General features: G+C 36.3%; 1 protein-coding gene across 1 annotated transcript in view; it reads right to left on the bottom strand.

The window, feature by feature from the left end:
- The window catches only part of UBR1 (ubiquitin protein ligase E3 component n-recognin 1), a 224,454-nt gene that overhangs the window by 28,301 nt on the left and 184,847 nt on the right, over positions 1 to 11,306 (bottom strand). Inside the window, exons 37-40 of the mRNA XM_007935324.1 lie at positions 10,067 to 10,163; positions 4,943 to 5,010; positions 3,752 to 3,902; positions 1,857 to 1,944 (exon numbers count right to left, since the gene is read on the bottom strand). Coding sequence (XP_007933515.1) covers positions 1,857 to 1,944; positions 3,752 to 3,902; positions 4,943 to 5,010; positions 10,067 to 10,163 — 404 coding nt within the window. The remainder of the gene's footprint in view (positions 1 to 1,856; positions 1,945 to 3,751; positions 3,903 to 4,942; positions 5,011 to 10,066; positions 10,164 to 11,306) is intronic.

The raw sequence follows: 11,306 nt of genomic DNA, 5'->3' as shown, positions 1-11,306 counted from the left end.
CTCGTTGGGGTTTAGTCCAAATCTGCATCCTTTCCTTCAAGGCTCAGGGGTCCAAGATTATCTTCTGTGTCTGTGTTAATTGGTTTCCCTTTTCTTTTTTGAAGAGGGTCTGTGCAATCCTTCTGCCTAGTCCGCCATCTTCATGACATAGATTTTTAAAGCAAAGAACTATTTTTTTCTTTTTCAGAGGGGGTGATTAAAAAAAACAAACCAAGAAAAATAACAAAAAGCTACTTTATAAAAATTTGATTCTTTAAAAGCAAAGCAGAAAATCTGGAAGCAGATGAAACTCAGCAGAGCACTTCTATTGTCCTTTTGGTTTTATCCTCTGCATTGCCAATATATTTCACATAGTGTTCCTAATAAATAGATTTTTTTTTTTTTTTTAATGATTTGGGTAAAAGTTTACAGAGAAAATTCACTTTCCATACAGTAGTTCACATACACTTTGTCTCATGACATTGACTACAATTCACCACAATGCAATAGCTCCCCTCTCACTTCTTCCCCATAGTTACCTCTTCCCTGCCTTCATGCACTCCTTCCCTTCATGCACTCCTTCATGTACTTCCCTTCATGCACTCCTGCCCCGAGTTGTCTCCTTGTGCATACACAGCCCTTCTATTCTCCTATGACTGTTCTCTCCAAGGAGTGTATCTATCTAGTGTAAATGTTCACCCCATGTGCCTGTCTTTTGTTTGGGTGGAAGCCACAGGATTGGGTTCAATTCCAAACCTGACGGGCAGCTAGGGACCACAGTCTCAGTGGTTCCATCAGGCTCTATCAGACCAGCAAACCTGGTCCCTTTCTCCCCCACCCCCAAATGATTTTCAGTTTTGTTCTGCATTATTCTCCCACTCTATCCAGGATCTCCTATATAGATTTCCCCTCCTAGTGGTTGACAGTGGTAGCCAGGCAACATCTAGTTCTTCTGGTCTCATAGTTGTATACTCTGAGGATCACATGGTGTACCAGTCACTTGGACTAAGTGTTTCCATAAATCTTTGGTTTTCTTCATTCTTCTTTGCTCAGGACGAGGAGAGACCCATCGTTGCATCTAGATGGCTGCTTACAAGCTTTTCAGTCCCAGTCGCTACTCGCCAAAGTACGATGTGAAACAATGTTTTGTGTAGCATGTTATGCCAATTGAGCTTGATGTCCCCTGCAACTATGGTCCTGAGCCCAAAGGTCCAACTACTCGCTCCTTCTGGGCAGCTGGTTGTGGTCCACAAGTGACTACAACCTTGTCCCTTGTCAGCTCTACTATAGTATATACCTGGGAATCCTTACAGAACATACCAATACACTTGTAGAAACATTGTCTATCAACCCTATATATCTTGGGCACACTCCCCCTGCACAGACATACCTAATAGTTCAGCTTGTCCACCCATCTATCCACCAGTATATGTGTTCCTAATAGTCTTAAAATACTTATAGTTCAGTGTAGCTGGGGCATCAACTGTATGGTTTGCTATAAAAGGTTGACCTATTGTCTATATTTATTTAAATTATGAATGCTGCTTTTTGTTAAAATCCTATCATCTTTGCCTATGTTCCCAGAACAGTTTACAAGAATAAAGATGCACTGAAACTTGTTTCAATCTTGGAAACAAATAAATAGGTAAGTGTTATTCCAACCTACTACTCCCTTGAATATAAAGTCAATAAAATAACTTTTCTTCATGTAAACCTATCCTGTAGTAATAAACAAAGCCAGATACCAAAAGCCCTGAGCTAATTTTAAAAAACTAGAGTTGAAATAGTTCAAAAGTGACATCAACAAGTAATTGGACAAAGATGTGGGATTCTTAAAATGATACTGAAATAGACAGGATTAAAGGTCTGCTACGTACCCATTTGTGTATCGGGAAACTTCTTCAAAGAAGGAAGATGCAGAACGAGCCTCTTCACTGTCTTCTTGAACCTGAGCAAGGGGAAGGCCTGAAAAAGAGATTCTGAAAGATGAATTTTCTATTCAATTTATAAATTAAACTTCAATTTCATGTTTCCAGGATAATAATGTCAACTCAAATGGTTCTTTTCTTACTCTCAATATTAACAGTTGACTCTGAGTATTAAACTGTTGGGTAAGCTTTGTCTGTCTTTATATTAGCTAGAGAAACAACTAGGGCAGAATCATAAGACTTGCTAAACCCAGATGTTTAATAAATATTTACCTCACTATAATATAACCAGGTAAATAAATTAATGATGATCTACCTGTTCCGGGTTTATTAGGACAAGATCTAAGAAAGAATAAAAGTGTTTTCCTTTTAAAAGTGATTTTGACAGTCTTAGCCAGAAGATGGAAAATCAACCTCTAGAAGGCAAGCAGGTTGCTTCATGCCCAAACAAAGAGCCACATAAACAGAACCTTATGAGGTAGCTTTCCTCCATTCACCTACCCTTAAGGAAGGAGCTCTGGTGGCATAGTGCCTAAAGCATGTGACTGCTAGTCAGAAGGCTGGCAGTTCAAACCCAGCAGCCACTCTGTGGAAGGAAGACAGGGCATTCTACCACCTCAGAAACCCAATGGAAGTCACTATGAGTCAGACTCGACTCGATGACTGTGGGTTTGGTTTGGCTTTTATTCTTAAGGAGGACCACAGATCTTTCTGGTAACTGCCAACTCTGCTAATTTACTTTAGGATTATGTTCTGGGTAAACCATTTATGTTCCCTGGACTTTAATTTTCTTATACTGAAATACAGATAATAATGTCTACCTTGCATGTTGCTATGTGGGATGGTTACAGCACATTTGAATAGTGCTCTCCTTTTAAAAATGCTTTTGTTTATATATTGACTCATCAGAAAGGCCACAATTAAAATCACCCTGACTATCTTATCTTGGATGAATATTGATAGTTCTTTTCTTTTTACAATTAAGATCTCTTTAGGAAATACACCTTTCTTTTTAAAGAGTTTATATTTGTACAAATTATTTTGTTTATATGAGGTAAATTTTACATGCAATAAAATGTACAAATCTTAATGCAACCATTTGATAAGTTTTTGACAAATGCTTATATTCATGTAAACGATAATAAGTTTTTTTACTTAACTTTTCTGATTTTATTCTTGTGTCTTGGTCCCCAGTGACATTAACCTAATTATTTGGTTTATCTTAAAAATCATGTAAAATAATTTCAAAATGACAATACTAGTTACCACTTGTACCACAAACATGAATTTGGTTTAAGATTTTTTGTAGTTCTTTTGTTGTCAGAACATGTACCACTAGGATGTACAGTTGAAATACTATGTTTTAAAGTCACTTGAGGTAATTATTTTCTTGATACATTTGGTATAGTTAGGTTTGCTTATTGTTTTCAGTTTTTTAAAATTATTTTCCCTGCTTTGACTTTCTGTTTTTAAATAAGTAAGGCATTTATAAGGTTCTAAAGTCAAAACTATAAAAAAAGAGGACATTCACAGGAGTCACTGCTTGGATCCCTGTTCCCTTTATCTTACCCCTAAACTATTTTTTATTAGTTTTCAGTTTATAAATTAAAAAAAAATAATAATAAGCAAGACGTTCACCAAATTATTCCTTTCACAGCTATTCTACTTTTCCCTGTTTAAAGAGCATTTATGCATTTATGGAGAAACAAATGAATGATCATTTAACGAAGACAAAATACAGGACTTAAAAATGCATAATATGATTAGCCAGAAGCATAACTAAGTCTGCCAGTAAAGCATGGGGAAATATTATTTACAGCCAACACCCAGATGGGAGGTATTACCTGTGTCTATGGTAAGAAGTATCTGAAGTATGTGTGCCATGGTGATCAAATGGAAGAGATAGAGGTGGTTATAAGAAGAACCAACTGATGAAGGCTGTAAATCAACAGTGTCATCACAATACAAGGTTGGGAATGCTAACACAGCACCTACCTATGAAAAAAAATGTACATTAACATGGTATCAAAAAAGACCAACACAAATTAATTTCATAACCAAATGTAAAGGGCACCAGATGCTATACTCTTCCCCCCTGAAAAGATAAGGAAAAAAAAAAAAATCATAGTTTTCTTAGTTACTCAGTAGAATATCTATCTTAGAATATAATGTACCATAAATGGAGGGCAAAGGTCATCACCAAACAGGTTATTCCTTTGCTGAGTCAACTTGTTCTAGGTCTAGGTAATGGTTCTCAACCCTGGGGTTCAGAAGATTCAAACTTATTATTAGTTAAGGGAGCTCTTAAATAACACCCCACCCCAGTTCAAGCAAATAAAAATCTTTAGGGGTAGGGCCCAGGCAGTGGTATTCTTTTAAAAGTTCCCCAGGAGATTATAATAGAAGGTTGGGTAGAGGCCTGGATAATGAAAGGTCAGGATGCTGGGTAACCTGCATCCCTGAACTCTATGCTTCATACTCCCCAAACCTTACCACTGTTCTCCCTATAACTCAGTATGAAATAGTAGTCATACTATATAGAAATTTACAAGTATGAGAAAGAAACTCACAAAACAGTTATTACCTGTCCCTAAATGTCTGTGGGAAGCCTAGATGCACACATGGCATGGTCCCTATCACCAAATAATTAATGATTTTAAGATAGCTTGCACTGTTGTAAATGAATTAAAAAGTGTATATGTACGTGTGTGTATGTGAGTGTGTGAGAGAGAAGCATAATATAGTAGACTTAGAAAAAGTTTGAGTGTATAGGTACAAAGTAAATATAACCAACTAGGATAAGATTTATTAAAAAGTAAATGTGCTTTCACTTTTAAAGTGATTTTGATGGTCTCTGTCAAATCTGTACCACACTCACTAGAACAGCTATTTGCAAACAGAATGGACAAGATAACAGATTATATAGGTGGAACACCATTAGTTTATAATATTGAACAGAGAGCATAAATTTGAATGAAGGAAACACCTAAAACTATAAACTTAAAATTTAAAAAAATTTTTTACTGTAAGCTTACCAAAACATGAAACAAATCTATAGATAGAAGGCATGGTGTATCTTCTGATTTTAGGTTAGGAAGAACAACTTTAAAAAAAAAAGAAAAAAAGTTAATGTTATTCAGTTAGTAAGACAGCAATGTTGCTTGAATAGAATGCAAGATATATACATCTAGAGCAAAAACATAACAAGTTAGTACATCACATCTTTAAAATACAGGAACCATAACTAAAGATAAGCTGAAATGCAAAAAGTCTCCTAGAAAGCCTTGGCTACAATTTAAGGGTTGAAAGGGAATATCTAGGAGGAAAAGATACATGAACTAGGATAAACGAAATAGACTGTTCAATAAACATTTGCTGAATGAATAAATAACTGATTTTATATAATGATCTCTACCACTTTTTATTCAAACTGTTCTGTGATAAAATATGTGAGCAAATCTGGGCTGGAAGTAGGAAGAGCATGCAAAGCAGAAGGGTCAGAAAGACCTATCTGAATAAAAGTAGATAATATTTTATAAGGATTCTTGTTTTGAAGGAAATGCAGACAGCGCAAAAGCTATTGTCTTTCTAATTTGACTGCTGCATGGAAAATGAATTTGCTCTGTAAACTTCCACCCAGATCATGATTAGGAAAAAAAAAAAAAGCTATCATCTTTCTAATTTGGTCAATCTCTAAGGAAAAGCAACGAATTTAGAAGTCAAGGCAAGAATGCCAAAGAAGTGAAATTAAGAAATCAAGAGAACAGGAATGGATTGTATGCATAAAAATGTGAGAGTGAATTTTCAACAAAGGTTTTATTTAAAAAAAGAAAGAAAGAAATTAGGTAGAGAAGACTCTCTTGAGATTAGGTCAATTTCTTAACCTAAAACCCAGGATTCTAAACAAAAAGCATAAAGCTTAAGAACATGAGCTCTGGAGTCAAAATTGGGTTCCAGTATTGGTTCTGACTACATTTCATAGGCAAATGACTTAATTTTAAGTCTACCAAACCAAAAAAACCAAACTCACTGCTGTGGAGTCAGGTATGACCCATAGCCACCCCTCCTTGGGTTTCCAAGGCAGTATCACTATGGAAGTAGATTGCCGAATCTTCCTTCCGAGGAAGATTTTGAACCGCCAGCCTTCTGGTTAGCAGTCAAATGCCTTAGGCACTACGCCACCAGAGCTCCCTTTAAGTCTACAGTATATACAAAATTGTCGAGTTCATTAACATATGCATTTAAAGCACTTACCCCAGTACTTGGCATGGAGTAACCACTCAATAAATGTTATTAATATTGGCTCTATTAAATAAAGTGACACAGGTCTTCTGTCATTAACTAATTGTGTGACCATAATAAATCACTTGCTGTTTCTAGGCTTCATATTAAAAATTTTTGGTAATATTTCTGATATATCAGTAAACATGTCTATGATACTACCTATCTTATTTTCTTCTCATTGTTACAATTTGTTTTTTTCTCAGAACATTTAAATAATTCCTAATCTCCAGTCCTGAATTCCATTACCTTTTCAGCCAGTGGAACACCTTTTTTGTCATCAAATTTTGCTTATAGGTAGTTCTGAAACATTTTTTTTTTCCTGATTGCTGAAAATACTTATTTTAAAATTCTTTTGAAATCAAAAGTTAATTTTGGCATTTGTAATTTGATTTCATCTATCAGTTAAGCCTTCTCTTTATGCTAAATTAAATATTTGGGCAAAGTTTACATGATACAGTGGGGAAAGCAAGCGCTTTTTGGATAGGTCAGGGTTCAAATACTATATTAGTTTTGTCTTTTACTAGTTTTGTGGCCTTGGACAAGTCATGTAACTTTTCTATGACTCAGTTTCTTTATCGGTACATGCAGAGAAAGATAACTTCCTTAAAGGATGATGGTTAGAAGTAATGACGTTTATATAAAAAATTCCTAGCACAGTGCCTAGCACATAGTGAGCAGTGGTCACTGTATTTTTATTACTACTGCAGAATCAACATATCAAAACAATATTCATCACCTTTCACACAAAAAGAGTCCCTAGTCCTGTCAATCATTCTGTTATTCATTTTAGTTAAAAATCTTGTCCTTACTTCATCCCACCCTAAATCCTTCCCTAATTCCTGCTACTATATCTAGACATATATTTTTATTACCTTTTGTTTTTCTTTTCTCCAATTTAACCTACAAAATACTATCCAATTAACCTTAAAATACCACTTCCCCATAACTTTTCAGATTCCCAATTAACTAAAGAATAAAGTTCAAACTTCTCACTGGGGCTTAAAACACTTTATCAAAACAACTTAATGATTTTCTATCTACAGGTACCACTACTTCTATCAAACCTGTCTATTTGAACATAACATGTACTTTTCCCCTCCTCAATCTTTGCTCCAACTATGTGCCCTGTGTTTGGAATGTCCTTTTTGTTCCCCTCAACTTAATCTCTTATGAAACCTCCCTTCAAGTTTCAATTAAAATTGTACTAACTTCTAGAGAAGGTAAAAACAGAGACGCACAGTAAGCACTTCTTTGTCTCAATTCTTGAAGCATGTATCCGTACTGCAAATCTGGCCTTTGGCTACTTTATAATGTGCGGTTTCACCTAGAGGTTTTGTTTCTTTAATTCAATTCTAAGTCTTGAGACAGCTAGGAAAATATTTTATACCTCTTTATGTACTTATAGCTCTAACACCTACCACAGAACTACTGCAAATAAAGATGCTCTGTTGTTGTTGTTATGCGCTGTAGAGTCGTACCCGACTCACAGCAACCCCTCCTTGGGTTACCGAGGCGGTATCACTACGGAAGTAGATTGCCCCATCTTCCTTAAGAAAAGATGCTCTAGCTAGTAAATTTTCACATTATACAAATTTCCATACATATGCATAAAGCTATGTTGTTGTTGTTATGTGCCGTCGAGTTGGACTCGACTCATAGCGACCCCTCCTTGGGTTTCCGAGGCAGTATCACTACGGAAGTAGATTGCCCAACCTTCCTTCTGAGGAGTGGCTGGTGGGTTTGAACTGCCAGCCTTCTGGTTAGCAGTCAAGTGCCTTAGGCACTATGCTACCAGAACTATACTACAGAGCAAACGCATATCAATTTTATTAGTTACTGCTAAGTAGAAATGATGCACCATCACTTTGTTGTTGTTGTTGTTGTTTGCCATCGAGTCGGCCCCGACTCATAGCGACCCCTCCTTGGGTTTCCGAGGCAGTATCACTACGGAAGTAGATTGCCCAACCTTCCTTCTGAGGAGTGGCTGGTGGGTTTGAACCGCCTGCCTTCTGGTTAGCAGTCAAGTGCCTTAGCCACTATGCTACCAGAGCTCCTCACCATCACTTTAGTTTCTCCATTTGAGATGTTTGTGCTTATTTTTTAGATGTCTTAACCATAAATTCCAATTGTGTGATGAGCACAAAAGCAGTGAGGTTATTTGGAAGTGTTAGTGGGGAAAAAAAAAAAGGTATTCAAATTATTGCTGAAATGAAAGAGATAAAAAAAATAAGAGACAAACCCAGAACAGTAATAAAATGAGATGTTGTTCACGCAAATAAGATGAGCTGTTTAATAACAGGAAGAGTTTCAAAGACTAACGACAGGCACACATTACACATGAAATGGTCTGGACCAGTGTAAAGGACCAGTAAGAGAAAAAGTAAATGGAAAAATTTTTAAGTGTATGGCTAGGAGATCAGCAGCAATACTAAACTCCTATTAGCATGATGTTAATTCAGGAGATAGTCAGAAATTAGTACGAAAATATAAATGTGAAATAAGGTGGAAGTTTAGTAAAACTTGGGTAGCAGCCTTGGATGGAGCTGTGGCATCCCTGGGTCATCAGAATTAGCAGAAAGCTGCTCAGAAAGAGTTCCCTAAGAAGCTTGTGTGAATTAAGGAGAAAAGTTGCCTGCCTCAACAGATTTTCAAGGCAGAGAAACTGATCTATTTTAGCAATAAATACTTGCTAGGTCAGTTTTCAGAAAACTACACCTGGCTTTAAAGCTTTAAAAAAAAAAAAAAACCAGATAACTTACTTGTTAGAAATGTATCTGGACAATGCAAGCTTAAACCTCTCTTTTGTTGTTGTGCACTGTTGAGTTAATTTGACTCAGAACGACCCTATATGACAGAATAGACTAAATCCCCATAGGATTTCCTAGGCTGAAATCTTTATGAGAATAGATTGCCAGGTCTTTTCCCCCACGGACCTCTCAGTTAGTAGTTGAGTGCTTTAACCACTGTGCCACCAGGGGTCCTTCCTGTGACATTGGGGGTTTATAAATAAAGAGACTTATAAAAAGCCCTTCCAAACCTGACCTGTTTGGATGCAGAGGGGCTCCTGTACTAGGACACAAATGTCCAAATGGAAATGCAGATAACCAAAATGCTAAAAGCAAATCAGCCTATACTGCATAATCTCTAATTCTTCCTTTATTTCTGTATTAATCAAGAGCACCATACGAGGTCTTAGTAAATTTCTAACTTGCTAGAATGAGAAAATAAGATCTGTTATAGCTTGCCTTTCAAAGAAAGGGTTAAGCATCTGGGTTTTGAGATTATCACATTTGTAATAGTAGAAGCTCTGGTAGCATAGTGCCTAAGGCAGATGATCCTTATCCTCATAGAGTTTACAATCTAGTAATCAGACTATACCTGATATAGTTAAAAGCAAACTGGAATATTTGCCTGTATATGTAGTTCCCAACATACGATGAAGTTCCATTCTGACAATTCTGTCATGAGTTGGTTCTGGTGTAAGCAATCTACTTCCATAGTGATTCTGCCTGGGAAACCCAAGGAGGGGTTACTGTGAGTAGGTTGTGACTTGATGGCACATAGCAACAGTAACATTCATATTACTGCTCTCTTTTCTAAACAGACCATGGATACAATGTTAGCGGTTGTAGATACTGAAAAGGCAAAGGGACTCCAGGCCGAGAAAGCTAGGTGAGTAGAAAGGGTGCGAGTTGAAAATATTTGAAAAACACCTGATTTTGTATAAAATTGAAGGGAGGGAAGCTATTTGGTTTTTATTTTTATTAGTGAGTTTTTGAAATTATTGGAATGTGGTGTTTCCTAATGAAAAACATTGTCAGGCAGTAGAAAAAGACATATAAATAGTAACAGCAATAATTCAGAGAAGATTCTACCTGATAGCAGGCGAACTAGATGTTTCTGTATCAGGACCTGAGGGCAGGTACTCCTCTGTGCAACTGCAAACTGCATTAATGCTTTCAGACCATTGTGCTAGATTATAAGAGAGAGGTATGAAAAAAGGTAAGAAAAGATCACAGGCCCACATCCTTCAATGTAAAAACCAGTTCCATCTGCCAGAATTAGTTGCAGTCTCATCATATACTTTCCATTTTTTCAAAGGAATTACAATATTCTTAACACCTCTAAAAGTTTTATGATCTTACCAAGTTTCTAATAGTTCTTCCCATGATAAAGACATAGTAAAGTTACAATCATTTCAATTTTCATTTAAGCACTCATTTTCTTCAGAGTCAAGTTCTAAATGTCTGATCTAATTTATTTCATTAAAGACTATGCAAATATATTTATAGAAATTCTAAAATAATGGCTGAAAACCACTGAATCCAGAGACTAGATCTTCTGCTTCCCAAATGGCAGGATGAGAACTGTGGGGAAACGCATTTGAGATTTTAAGTCTCCTGTGCCAGCTGGAAAACAAGAGGAAAACTGGCAAGGCGGAAGGTAGTTGGAGGAATCTTCAATGTCTTTTCTGTCTTTATGGGGCTACTAGGCACAGTTTTTGAGCACTGTTTTTATGACGCTCAGGCCTGAGATGATAGTACAGTATAATCATGTTGTAAGTGCCAGGACCTGCCAATCAAGGAGTCATGGCTTTTTGTTTTTAATTCACTGTGATGATTTATCTGGAACTAAGCCAACATTAATACTCAATGTTATTTGCATCCAAAGCACAATGATAAATAAATAAATAATTAGCAGGCCCCCCCCAAAATTAATGTTGTTTGATGGTATAAAGTTAGTAATGGACAAAGAAAGTAGGAGACATCAGGATTCTCATCTGGCAATAAACAGAGAGGGGAGAAAAGTAATCAATTATCACCTGAAATATCTTTGTGAGTTACAGTTAACCACCAAGATTGGATAAGTTGTGTATAGTGTAAAACACTGGCCATTCAGTCTCCTATAAAAAGGGGCTAATTTTTTTAATAGAACTCTGTTCATTTTTACAGAAAAAGGTGTGACTAAAAGTCAAATAATTAATAAACTGTGGACTCCCTAAAAAAGCATACCATATGGTGCTGGCAAAACTGGAGATCCATTTGCAGAAAAATGAAACAAGATCTGTACCTCACACCACACACAAAAACAAACTCCAGATGGATCAAAGACTTA

Source organism: Orycteropus afer, unplaced genomic scaffold (assembly GCF_000298275.1).
Source record: "Orycteropus afer afer isolate SDZICR_OR568_19922 unplaced genomic scaffold, OryAfe1.0 scaffold00026, whole genome shotgun sequence".
In the NCBI taxonomy this organism is placed as follows: Eukaryota; Metazoa; Chordata; class Mammalia; order Tubulidentata; family Orycteropodidae; genus Orycteropus; species Orycteropus afer.
The sequence above is the reverse complement of the archived record's forward strand: the minus strand, read 5'-3'. Positions and strand labels throughout refer to the sequence as shown.